At 34.3% G+C, this 12258-nt stretch overlaps 2 protein-coding genes across 2 annotated transcripts; one reads left to right on the forward strand and one right to left on the reverse strand.

Moving 5' to 3' along the window:
• Positions 1 to 59: 59 nt before the first annotated feature.
• Positions 60 to 2591, reverse strand: LOC108329437 (peptidyl-prolyl cis-trans isomerase CYP18-2). The gene is made up of 6 exons (XM_017563632.2): positions 2462 to 2591; positions 2239 to 2334; positions 2014 to 2075; positions 1597 to 1730; positions 656 to 740; positions 60 to 361 (listed from the first exon to the last, which is right to left on the reverse strand). Exons 1-6 carry the CDS (start codon positions 2531 to 2533, stop codon positions 316 to 318), a joined length of 495 nt encoding a protein of 164 aa, XP_017419121.1. The 5' UTR covers positions 2534 to 2591; the 3' UTR covers positions 60 to 315.
• LOC108329435 (mitochondrial fission protein ELM1) lies at positions 2547 to 8420 on the forward strand. The gene is made up of 11 exons (XM_017563631.2): positions 2547 to 2835; positions 2919 to 3048; positions 3120 to 3186; positions 3278 to 3374; positions 4324 to 4473; positions 4602 to 4728; positions 5251 to 5363; positions 5598 to 5661; positions 5754 to 5847; positions 5980 to 6088; positions 7937 to 8420. Exons 1-11 carry the CDS (start codon positions 2710 to 2712, stop codon positions 8036 to 8038), a joined length of 1179 nt encoding a protein of 392 aa, XP_017419120.1. The 5' UTR covers positions 2547 to 2709; the 3' UTR covers positions 8039 to 8420.
• The last annotated feature ends 3838 nt before the right edge of the window (positions 8421 to 12258 follow it).

A 12258-nucleotide genomic window follows, 5' to 3' on the forward strand; every position in this document is an offset into this window, starting at 1 on the left:
TCCCGAAATCGCAGGTAGCTCAATTCTATATCAGCCAGAAAAACGCAGATACAAACATGCTTGTACTCAATGCCAGAACAGAACCACTTTTCTCCGTTGCGTCCATGAATAAAAACTACAGCAGGAGTGCGAGTTATCTATCTAAAATTCAAATTTCTTTCCCAGCCATAAACAGTTCCAATACTGCTTCTCAAAAACTAGTCTTGAAAAAAATGTCTTCAGCATATGGATGATTAGAGCAAAAAATTAAAATTGACAGTTCTGAAGACTCCTCATAGCACTCTCAAATGCCATTTTGTTTAGTTTGGTTCATCATTAATCCTTCACTGAGGTACGCAGTATCTTCACGTCATGGATGGGCCTGAAGAAACAGAAAATGTTCATGGAAAGTTCATAAAGTAAGATCATAGAAAGTCCTCATTTTTACTTCAACAAGTTGTTCAAAGCATTTCTTCATAAAATTATGTTCTTCATGGAAGTCCCCTTACTATAAATATACTCTAGTTATCAAAATACACACTATAGTAGCTTCTTCCTCTTCATTCATAGACCTCGCAGTAATAAAACTTGTTTAGAAATTTGTCTATGGGCAAAATTATTGGCTATATGCACAGTATATATTTTAAATGGTTATCTTGAAAGATATTTGACTTACCTATCGTTGTTATCTGTTTGGACGCTGCCAAGTCGTTTGATAATTTCCATTCCCCTACACACTCTTCCGAATATTGTGTGTTTTCCTGGCGGGAACAGAAACAGGAATTGAGTATCATTAGACATTCCATACATTTCATGCAATGAATTAGAATGATCAATCATAAACTAAATAATGTGATTGCAACTGTTCATCATTCTGACGCCACCAAGCCTGTCTTTGCCTAATTATTTACTTGAGTCAACTCTAGCAATTAATAAAAATATTAATCAGTACGACTGCAGGAGTGTTTACCTTAAATGCAGAAATTATATTAGAGAAATCACATACGTAAGAAAAATAAGAGAAAAAAAATACAGCTGAATGAAGAGCTGAGCTAACTATAATGCCTAAAACAGTGTCTTCTCCAAAAACAAAAAGGAACACAAACGAGACACTTTATCGTATTCTCTGTATCAGAGTTCTTTAAACCGTTGTTAATAGTCTATATTGATGGGGATCAAGAGGTTTTATATAACTGTGCTAATTGCTAATACTTCATCACTATCAGTATCATCAAATCCAAATCCAAACCCTCCAGAGACCTCAGGCTTCAGTACATATAAAGCAGTCACTTTATATGTACAATTTAGAAATTTCTTATTCATATCTCAAGTGAGAAAGAGATGATATTTCATCATTCTTAGTTTCCAAGTGTTTAACAGTTTATGCAAATATGAATGGAGCTGCATCCCTGAGTTATCATTTAACAAGCTACTTATGGAAGTACATGTTTAACTTTCAATTTACTAGGACTGAAAAAAAAATCCTTCGAAGCTGAAAATCCTCCACATTCCAGTGGGTTACACAGAACAAAGATTCACAATCACAAGTAATTATAAATTTTAACAATAGACGCTTATTACCTCTAAATTCTAAACAGTAAGAAACAGAATAATTACCATCGAGAGACGGGCAAGGTGCCAGAGTAATAAAGAACTGACTACCATTGGTATTTGGGCCAGCATTTGCCATGGATAAGATACCAGCTCCAGTGTGTTTCAACTCTCGTTTTATCTCATCTTCAAACTTTGCACTGTTGTTAACATGATACCATGAGTATAATAAAAGCATGAGCGAGAGAAACGCCATAAACCATCACTATCATCATCATTTATCAACAACAACAATGATAAAGTTAATCTGTTCATTGATCCCTAAAACTGTCTCCATTTTAAATTCTATGTCGTATGCACAAAAATTAAGCATCTGTCACATACATCAGCAGTATAAAGCTTCCCCAAAAAAATTGCCTAAACAGGACTAAATGAATAGTTTAACCTAATAACAATCAAGACTCAAAAGCTTAAGCAAGGTACCCGTATATGGATTCTCCTCCTCTTCCAGTTCCAGTAGGATCCCCACCTTGTACTATGAAGTCCTAATCAACAAACCACACAAATCCATGTAAAAATACATCACCCAAACAGAGGGTTGGCACCCATATGCATAAAATCGAACCACACCACAAACCAATGTAAGAATATTTTATCCAAACAGATGCTTGACACCCACAAAGGCAAGAAAGAACCGAACATAATCACCTTAATGATCCTGTGGAATTTAACGTTGTCGTAGTAACCTCTGCGAGACAGTTCAATGAAGTTCCTGCAAGTTCTGGGCGCATGCTTGTAGTACAGCTAAACCCAAATTTACAATATTGATAACACCGTTTAATTTTATTTAAAAAGAAAAAAGAAAAATTTGGACCGTAGACTAAGAACATAGATAGAGGGAGAAAATTGGAAAAAGAAAAAGTGAAAGTACCTCCACTGTGAAGGACCCCATGGAAGTTTCAAGAGTAACCTCCGGAGCACCACCTTCTGCGCTTGCCCACATTTTCTTCACACACCAAGCACTCCCCTTTCACTCTCCCGCATATAAAATGAACAAAATTTAAACCCGTTTATACTGGGTCGGGTCGGGTCGGGTCGGGCGCGTATTCTACTTAAAGAACTTGAACGTGGGAAATAGAAAATCCCTTTTTCCCTCTCATTTGAATTGATGCAAAAACAATGCCGGAGATTTTGGACGGTGCAATTCGGCGAGCTGTTGTGATCGGTAACGGGTTCGCTGGCGCTGAGAATCAGTGCATTGGTTTGGTTCGTGCTCTTGGTTTCTCCAACCGCCACACCATATACGTGAGCGTTTTTTTTTTCTTTATTCTTTTTTTTTCGTTTGTCTTGAATATAGATATTGAATTGGGTTGGATTTTTGGTTGCAGCGTGTCACGAGGCCTCGAGGAGGAATCAATCGGTGGCTTCAATGGCTTCCGGTTTCGATTCACAAAAAGTTAGAGTCCGTTGTTAGAATGACCTGTGACAAATCGAGCTTGCGAACGCCTCACACTATCGGTAATTAACGCTGTTTCTCATTCATGTTGTTGAGAATAGTAATGAAATGCAATGATGATAGTTTTGTTTAGGCTTATCCAACGTGTTGGAAGCTGATGCTCTCCACCTTGCCACCATGGCTCGCAAAACGTTTCACAAGTACGTTGTCTTGTGATTGTTCTCGTGTCGTTAAATTGAATCCCATCGGAAACAATGAATTTAATGAAATGCCCAATCAATTTATCTGTAGAGACGGACCCTTGTTGGTGGTTGCATCTGGACGAGGCACCATTTCTGTTGCCAGCTCCATTAAACGGTTAGCTCCAGAAAATGTTTTTCTAGTTCAGGTTAAACTTTTCACTTATTATTTATTGTGCCTTGACGTGTATATAAGTATAACTTGGTGTGAGTGTGATGATTGACTGTTATCGAAGCTCTTTTTTTTGTGCTAGTATGATAATGAACGGTTATAACTTTTAGCAGACATAACCAATTTCTATGAGGGTTTGAATGATCTATCTAGTCATCCTCACTTAGTGGGACAAGACATTTATCAGATTTTGTTGCTCTCTGTGGTTAACTGGCAATTGACCCTTTTTCTTTGAAAACGGTAATAGCAAAATAAATTGGATGTTGCTTGCATTTTAGAAATTTGATCAGAAACATTATTCATAAGTGCACTTTGCAGTCACAAGTTTGCAAAGACTTACCCGTTGGCTGTAGCTTATTTTACTTCCTTTGAGGTTTAACTAAATTGCCTATTGCGCCATTTCTCTTTATTGCTAGTTGTAGTCAAGGTTATCAAATTTGAGAATTTACGTAAATTCGTGAGAGTCACTCGACTCGTAAACTCGTAAGAGTTTACTTCAACTGAAAAAAAATTATATAAATAATATCTTAATTCAAATAAGTCTACAAAATTATATAACTTTAAATAAATAAAATTTATAGTTATATTGTTCATAAAAATAAATATTGTAAAACATAAATACATGAATTATTATTAATTTTGATGCATTTCATTAAATATATAACTTTCAAGCTCGTAGAATTGCTCCAAACTCGCGATTTTACACAATCCTACCAATTTCACAGTCGATTCTATCGAGTTTACGCAGAAAACGAGTTTACTTCCAAGTTAACTCGGAAGCCATGTCTGGGAACATAAGAGTTTACTCGAGAGTTTAATAACCATGGTTGTAGCGATGTGATTTTCTATTGCTAATATAGTAAGCCATATGTGTACGTATGTATGTGTGTTTGCTGTCTAACCCTCTTAGATGTTGTCCAACTCAGATACAACATCCAAGATTTCACCTGAATAGGTTTGATCTTGTGATCACTCCACGCCATGATTATTACCCGCTGACTCCGCACGCCCAGCAGCAAATACCTTGGTTTCTTCGAAGGTGGGTGACTCCATGGGAACCTCCAGGCCGCAATGTGGTAGGTACACTGGTTTTGTGATGGATATTGATGTCTCTGCCTAGGAAAAACATTTTACACCTCATGTATAACTTGAAATACTATATTTTTTGTTTTTTCTTCAGTGAGACATTTTTACATTATTACAGGTCCTCACTGTGGGAGCACTTCATCAAGCTGATTGCGCTGCTCTTAGGGTTGCCGCTTCTGCCTGGCATAAGGAGTTAGGAATTCTGCCAAAGCCCTTGCTTGTGGTTAATGTTGGGGGACCTACTGGTATTTTACTTTGCATTAAGGAACTTATAAGTTATAATGTTTTTCTAGTTTTATTGTTTAAAATTTTATTGTGTTAGTTAAGATTGCTGTTATTATTGAAAGTCGTCTCTTCCATCCGATTTATGTATCATTGCAAATTGAAGACTCTTTCAAACAACACTAGTCTAATATTTAATAATAGAAACTGCGTTGAAAATGTTATTAATAGCTTGAAAGAAACTGCGTGCCCTATATTCAATGTTGGGCTCGTTTAAAATGTTCAAATGTGTTTATTTTATAGTTCAAAAGTTAATGAAGTAGATTGATTTTGATTTTTGTCTATATCAATGATCACTTGTTTGAAACTTTGAAGAAGTTGAGTTTAAAATTAAAACCTTCGAATATTTGTATGCCTTTCGCCTTATACTTTCTTCTTTCAATATTGTATTCCACATGTTAAGTGCATAGTTTCCTTTTTCAAATCTTTTGTCACACTGCACCACACCTTCATCGTAAGTCTCTCTTTGGGGTGGGGGGTGTCAGGCAATTGTCCCTATGGTGTAGATCTTGTAAAGAAGTTAGTGGTTATGCTTCAGAGTGTTATGTGGAGTTGCGGGAGTATCAGGATATCTTTCTCCAGAAGAACTCCTGACAAGGTACAAATGATTATGCAATTAGTAAGAATCTTTTTGCCTATTTCTCAAGTCGTGTGTGAATCAGTTTTGGCTTCAAACCATGAGCTCTCTCCTGGTTGTTCATTTGTTTGATTTGGTGTTGGCAATGGCATGTATAAATGATGTTGCCTGGGGGTATACCCACCTCAGTTTACGTATCCTCCATAACTTGTTGTCTCTTTTAATGAATTCATAATATCCCTTTTTTTAATGTAGATCAGCAAAATTTTGGTTAAAGAATTTTCCACAAATCCCAAGGTCCAAATATGGGACGGTGAAGGTACTTTAGTTTGCATATTCTTAAGAGAAGAAATTTGTATTTATCAGTCCGGTACTGGAGATTGCTTGATGTACTTTATTATTTGCGTTTAGGTCCAAATCCACATATGGGACATCTAGCCTGGGCTGATGCCTTTGTTATCACAGCTGATTCAGTTAGTATGTTGAGTGAGGCCTGCAGTACTGGGTATGTATGATCAAATAATCAATGACGAGGAATGTCCTTCTAACGTTAATAGATAACAAATAAAATAATTCTTGTTTAATTATTCCTTAAAATGAAATCCATAATTTCACAACCCTATATCTTTTACAACAGGAAGCCTGTGTATGTAGTTGGAGCAGAGCTGTGTACTTGGAAGTTTGCTGACTTCCAAAATTCTTTGCAAAAACATGGGGTAGCTCGACCATTCACTGGAAAGGAGAATGTGAGTTGCCATTTGTGCTAATGTTCTGTGTTGGGTTCTTTTGGGTGTGTCTAAATTTTGTGTTTTTCTTTCTCCTTAACTAAATTATACAAAAGTCCATCTTGCAATTATATTGCAAAGCTGTTGATGTAAAGGGTTTCTTATTGAATCGGAAATATAAAATAGTAAACCTGAAAAGAACTTTTCATATGGCCTTATGACTTACTGTTAGAGATTATACCTTGATTAGTGATTTGACTAAAATAGTATATATAAGTAGAGACAATTCTCATTTTGAGTTAGCTGTTGAGGCAGAATTAGGTCCAAATCTTTAAGATAGTTTACTGTCAAATTAAATAGTGTATATTATAAGTAAAGATAATCTGGTAGGGACACAAAATACCTTGAATTCGGTGAAAAGGATAGCTTTCAAAAGAAAAGATAAATTGGTCTGAAATTCTTCCTCACCCTTATTCATGAGTACTTGATGTTTGTATAGAGCTGACAATACACAATAATGGATGCCCTCATTATCAATAACCGAAAAATAGAATGCAAGTGGGAAAAATATTCTAACAAACAACTCGTGATAACAAACAGGGCGCAAAAGTAAATATTTAGCAATTCGTTAAATGATTAATCCTGAAGCATAATGCTTTGTTGCATTTCTGTTGGGGTTGCCTATTCCAATTGGGACGGATTTTGGTGTTGAAAGAGGTTTATCAACAGATTCCTTCTCAATACCTACCCTAGTGAAATTTACTTGGTCCTCAAATTGGAAGGAAACACAAAGGTGATCCCATTTCTCTCACCTTGAATCATCCGGAGAAAGACCCTGCCATTGGACCAATACCAAAAGTTGAGGTGGATAGAAGCGTGATCCGATTTGGACTGTAATACAGGAAGGGATCGAATAAGCTTATGATTATCATGGGAAGTAGGAGGTAATTCATTAGTGGAATAAAGGAGAAATGCCTTGTGAGGTCTCAACAATGAACAATGAAAAATTGGATGAATTTTTAAAGTTGCAGGGTGATCCAAACGATAAACTACAGGTCCAATCTTCTCAAGAACCTTGTAGGAACTCTAAAACGTTTTTTACAGTGTTGGAGATCCTTGTGATAACAAGAATCAGTTAAGAAAATTTGGCAACAAGTAAGTAGTTGCACATAAACCCAATCATCCAGGACATACTGACCATCACAACATTTCTTACCAGCCTGGATTTTCTTTTGAAGTTTAGCCTTGTCGAGTTTTTTTCTGGAGCACAATTAACAACTATACCTGAGAACAAATGATCCACAACCTCAATTTGAGAGGATCCAATCAAGTAGTGAGGGATGTAGGCGGTGGCTTGCCAAATGTGATATCGAAAGGGGGGAAACTAATTGCTGAATGGTGAATTGTGTTGTGTGACCATTCAACATACGAAACATACTTGACCCAACGCCATGACTGTGAATGAACAAACCCACAAAGGTATTATTCCAAAACCAAGTTAAGAACCCTAGTTTGACCGTTTGAAGAGTTCACACCAGAATTGTTAATAAAGATAGGATCACGACCTGAAACCAAATTATGTGATAAACTATGGTACTTGTTAACAATGTCAAGGAACAATTGATTAACCTTTTAAGTAGTAAAATGACTGGGCAAGGTACCAAATAAGCCCCTGAGCAAAACGACCAATAAAGACCAAAATAATGGAATACCTGAGAATGCTGGTAAGCAAATGATAAAATATTTTGCAACTGATGTAATCCAACCCCATGTTCTAAGACTTCCTAGAAATAATTTTGGGGTAGTTGTTGCAAATAGATGTTTTGTTGAATAGATATTGATTTGCACTTTTTTTTCCAAAAAATACAGATAACCGAAAGCTGGAGTTATCCTCCACTGAATGACACTGCAGAGGCTTCACGCCAAGTAATTGCTGCTCTTGCTCAGCGAGGATGGACCATACACCCATAACGGATTTTCCTCCCAATATTCCTTCCCTCTTGGAATTCATAAACGATACGTGATTGAGGAAGAAATACTGTGGCTTGTCTTAGTTTTCAGAGTGCTTGTTAACTGTGGTTGTTTCCTCGGAAACTTGTAATAGTTCTAAAGAGGTTGTTCATATAGCTATATGTGGACAATAGGCGGTTTCACCAATTTTTGCTGGTAAGAGAAATTGTTGTTAAGTTATTCCCAACTATTTTTTGGAACTCTTGTGAGCTTTAGAATAATGTAAGCTGAATAGCACTTAGGCATGTCAGACATCTGAAATCTTTTTTTTTGTTGGCATCCCAGGAACTGTATGATAATGAAAAATGAATCATACTAAAAGATATTTTCACACTCCTTTTTACTCTCTTTTTTTGAAGTTGAGTCTCTCCTTGATAAGGAGATGTTCTTTGCTTATTCTTTCAAGCATGTGTTACTATATGGTGTGGTAGCGTTATCTATTTGTGTTGTGTAGCAAATGTAGGGTATAACTTACAACCAACTTTTGGAACATAACAGAAGCAAAGTGATTGATTATACATACAATTGCTTATTATAGATTCCAAAAAAGGGGAAACCAAATAAAATATGCTTCAAAGAAAAGGAAAGCTGGCGAAATAACTATTAATCCACAATTTCTTATAAATTTCTACTTAAAAAATAATTAGTTTTCAAATCTACTGGAAACAATTATTTTCACCCCCAAACAGGAGCGTTATTCTGAATTTAAAATGAAGTTGATTTACATATTTTCACATAAAAAATTCATCATCCAATAATCATGTATTGGGTTTTTATCTGTAAATCTATCATTAAATAAAAAATTATCATGTAAGTCATATGTATAATGGTATTCTAATCTAAATCATTTAAATTTAATTGATACCATTGAATTGATGAAATACTTTTAAAATAAATTTAAGTAAGACAATATGTTAAAATTGTTCAAGTTTGGTCCAAATTTACCCAAACAATATAGATAATATACAATTATAATTCAATTATTAAATTAATAAAAAGAATATTCTACATAAAATTATTTATAATGTACTCATTATTGTAATCTACAATCCAGTAATTTTATATCCTTGTAATTTAATCAGAATTATCATCCAATCATGGATGTCATCAAATTACTATTTTTATCATAATTAATTTAAAAACTATGTATAGATCATTCCTATTTGATTCATACTGTAAAAGTTCTACAAATACAAAGTATCTAAATTAGACTCTTATTTTAAATGTAGTCATATGCTTGTTGACTTTTTTTTATAATATATTAATTGAAGTGTACTTCGCAATGTGAGGAGTTTTTATTACCTCATTCAATAACAATTTGTGACGATAAAATTACTGCAATGTAGTAATTATTTGAAAAGTGGTATAATTTTTGTAGTTATTCACATTGTAGAAGTTATTATCATGAAAACGATCAAAATTAAACTCTTTATTCAAATAAGCTAAATAATTATGGTATTCTACCTCATTGAAAAATAAATCACCCCATCTTTGAAATGCACAATGAATTGTTATTATTTTATCATAATTTTTTTTCTGCACTTTTTATTATGTAATGACTAAGTTGAACCAAACTAAATGTGATTTAGTTTATTCTTTATGGGACAGCCTATTTTTTTCTTTTTAAATTTTCGGCTTAATCCAAACTAATTAGTATTAACAAATTTATATTTAAGTATCTCTTCGGTTCAAATCTTAAACTTTCCCTATTATTAATAACAATTCACTTATAGTTGTAGACAATAAAAAACAATATTTTAAGACATCAACTAACAAACCAAAACTTTTTTTTTGTCAAAATACAGACAGATACATCTTTATAAATTTTAAATACGTTTTATCCGTTTAGTTTTAAAAGTCAATTTTTATTAAAAAAAATACTTATTTATTACTTCAAAGTTCAATAAAACATTAATTATTTTATTTTCAAATTAATGCACCCTTACACATTTACTTTAATTGTAAATGGAAACTATAACATTCCAAAATATACAATAACACTATATCATAGATTAATCACATATAATAATAAGATAGAACAGTTCACCAAGAGTTAGTAGAGTATTTAACCTTACAGTTATCCAAAATAACCATAAAACTAAAAATTTTACATAACAATAAGTCTGATGCAAAAGTATAGACATAAACCGAACGGCTTACAAAAGGTCAACTAAAACTATTGACCGACCGGTCAAATCTAAAACTATATTCAACTGATGACTGAGCGATCTTATCCTAAGCAACAGGATCCTCTCCTTCCAATGTTTGCTCCACCGAACACTCATCACCTTCTGCTCACATCCACAGGATGATTATTGCAAAAGAAAAGATAATCGAACAGACATAATAAGACAAAACAAGAAAGTAGGGTAAGCTATTGTAATTTAATTATAAACGCATATATGCATTTCATGCAAGTTCAATCTATATGAAACCGAACGGTACATCATACAACAATGAATACAATTCATCACATACAACCAAAACATCATCATTCATAAATAAATAAATATATATATATATATATATATATATATATATATATATATATATATATATATATATATATATATATATATATATATATAGCCGAACAATATGACTTGACCACTCGGATTGTATGAATACGTAGTTACAATCGTCCTTACACTTGTGGTAGTGTAACAGCTGACACCAATCAAGCTACTACCCAAGGTTAATCCCTTACTACCTATCTCGGCACCCTGAGGCGGTAGGACCTCCTGCCATTCTCACTCATGAGTTACTCCTCTCTACTTGAGAATGAGTAACTCACAGAATATCAGGATGAACGCCAGCTTAGCATATCCATATTCATACTTTACAATTTCATAACCATCCATGAGACATTCCTCCTTGGAATTCTCTTCCACACTATTTGAAAGTATAAATCTTCAATTCTTAACATACACAATCATTCATCAATTAAATTTTCACATAATAAAGAGAAAACCTGTGAACGTTGGAGACCGAACACCTTCACACTACCCAACCGAGAGTAAAATCGAACGGTTTATAATAGACAAAACAGAAGAAATGAACGAACGTTATTACTGACTGCCCACTATAGAAAACTAACTACTAGGAACTTAGACCAAACTCGAAGACCTTACACCGAACACTCATAGCTTAAACCGAACTCTTAAAACTTAGACTGAATGTTATCCTAGACTGTGCACTTGGATTATACTGGATACTAGTTTAATATCGAAAACTGTGACTAGACCGAACAATCATGATTAGATAATACTTCCACTAGACCGAACCCAGTTAATGACTAAGTATGGAACACGACCGAACGGTCAACAATAACAGTTCGGTTTTATACATGATTTTGTAACGCTTTTACTGAGTGCTGAATGGCACTCCCTAAACCAAAACAATATATTTTTCTGAACTTCTAAAACTCTAAACTTGATTAACAATGTCTTTTAAATCTATCCCACTGAACCCATTTAACTCCACTCACATTTCACATCCTCTCTTATACAATCAGAAAAGACCGAACGGTCTTCATTAGGAAACTCCAACCCAGTTCACAGGTCTCGGCCAAACACAGAATTTGAATACAAATTTCAATCAAACATACCATTATTCATACATGCAAGCATTCAAATAGAAATTCCAAACACAGAAAAGCATAATTAAATTACTAGCTTCCCTTACCTTTAATACACCCGACACTTCCTAAGCTTCCACCGTTTGGACTAATCAACAACCACTTCTAAAGCAACCTTCTAAAATTTCTGATCGGTGAACAGGGACCAACCAGAGAATCAAAGACAAACAGATTCAAAGAAAGATAAATGAAGAACACATGCAATCTGCATGTATCAGAAAACGCATAACTTCAAAGAATGAGTGATTTTAACTTACCAACTTCACACAGCAGTTGGATTGATGAAAAGAAAACTCTTGTCACCAAGAAAGAACTCAGACACAGCCTAGATGATGATCAAAAGGAGAAGAAAATGAGAATTTTGTAGAGAGAAGAAGGACAATTATAGAGAGAAGGAAGAGAAATTCAGAATTCTGGAGAGAAGAGGTGCATGCAAAAGTGGCTCAACGTTTGAAAATTTTGCTTATATACTACCGTCAAAAATCGATCGGCCAACCAGTTGCACACATCTGTTTTTCACTTTCTGAATTTTCTAAATTCTTTC

This window comes from Vigna angularis, chromosome 2 (assembly GCF_016808095.1).
Source record: "Vigna angularis cultivar LongXiaoDou No.4 chromosome 2, ASM1680809v1, whole genome shotgun sequence".
NCBI lineage: Eukaryota > Viridiplantae > Streptophyta > Magnoliopsida > Fabales > Fabaceae > Vigna > Vigna angularis.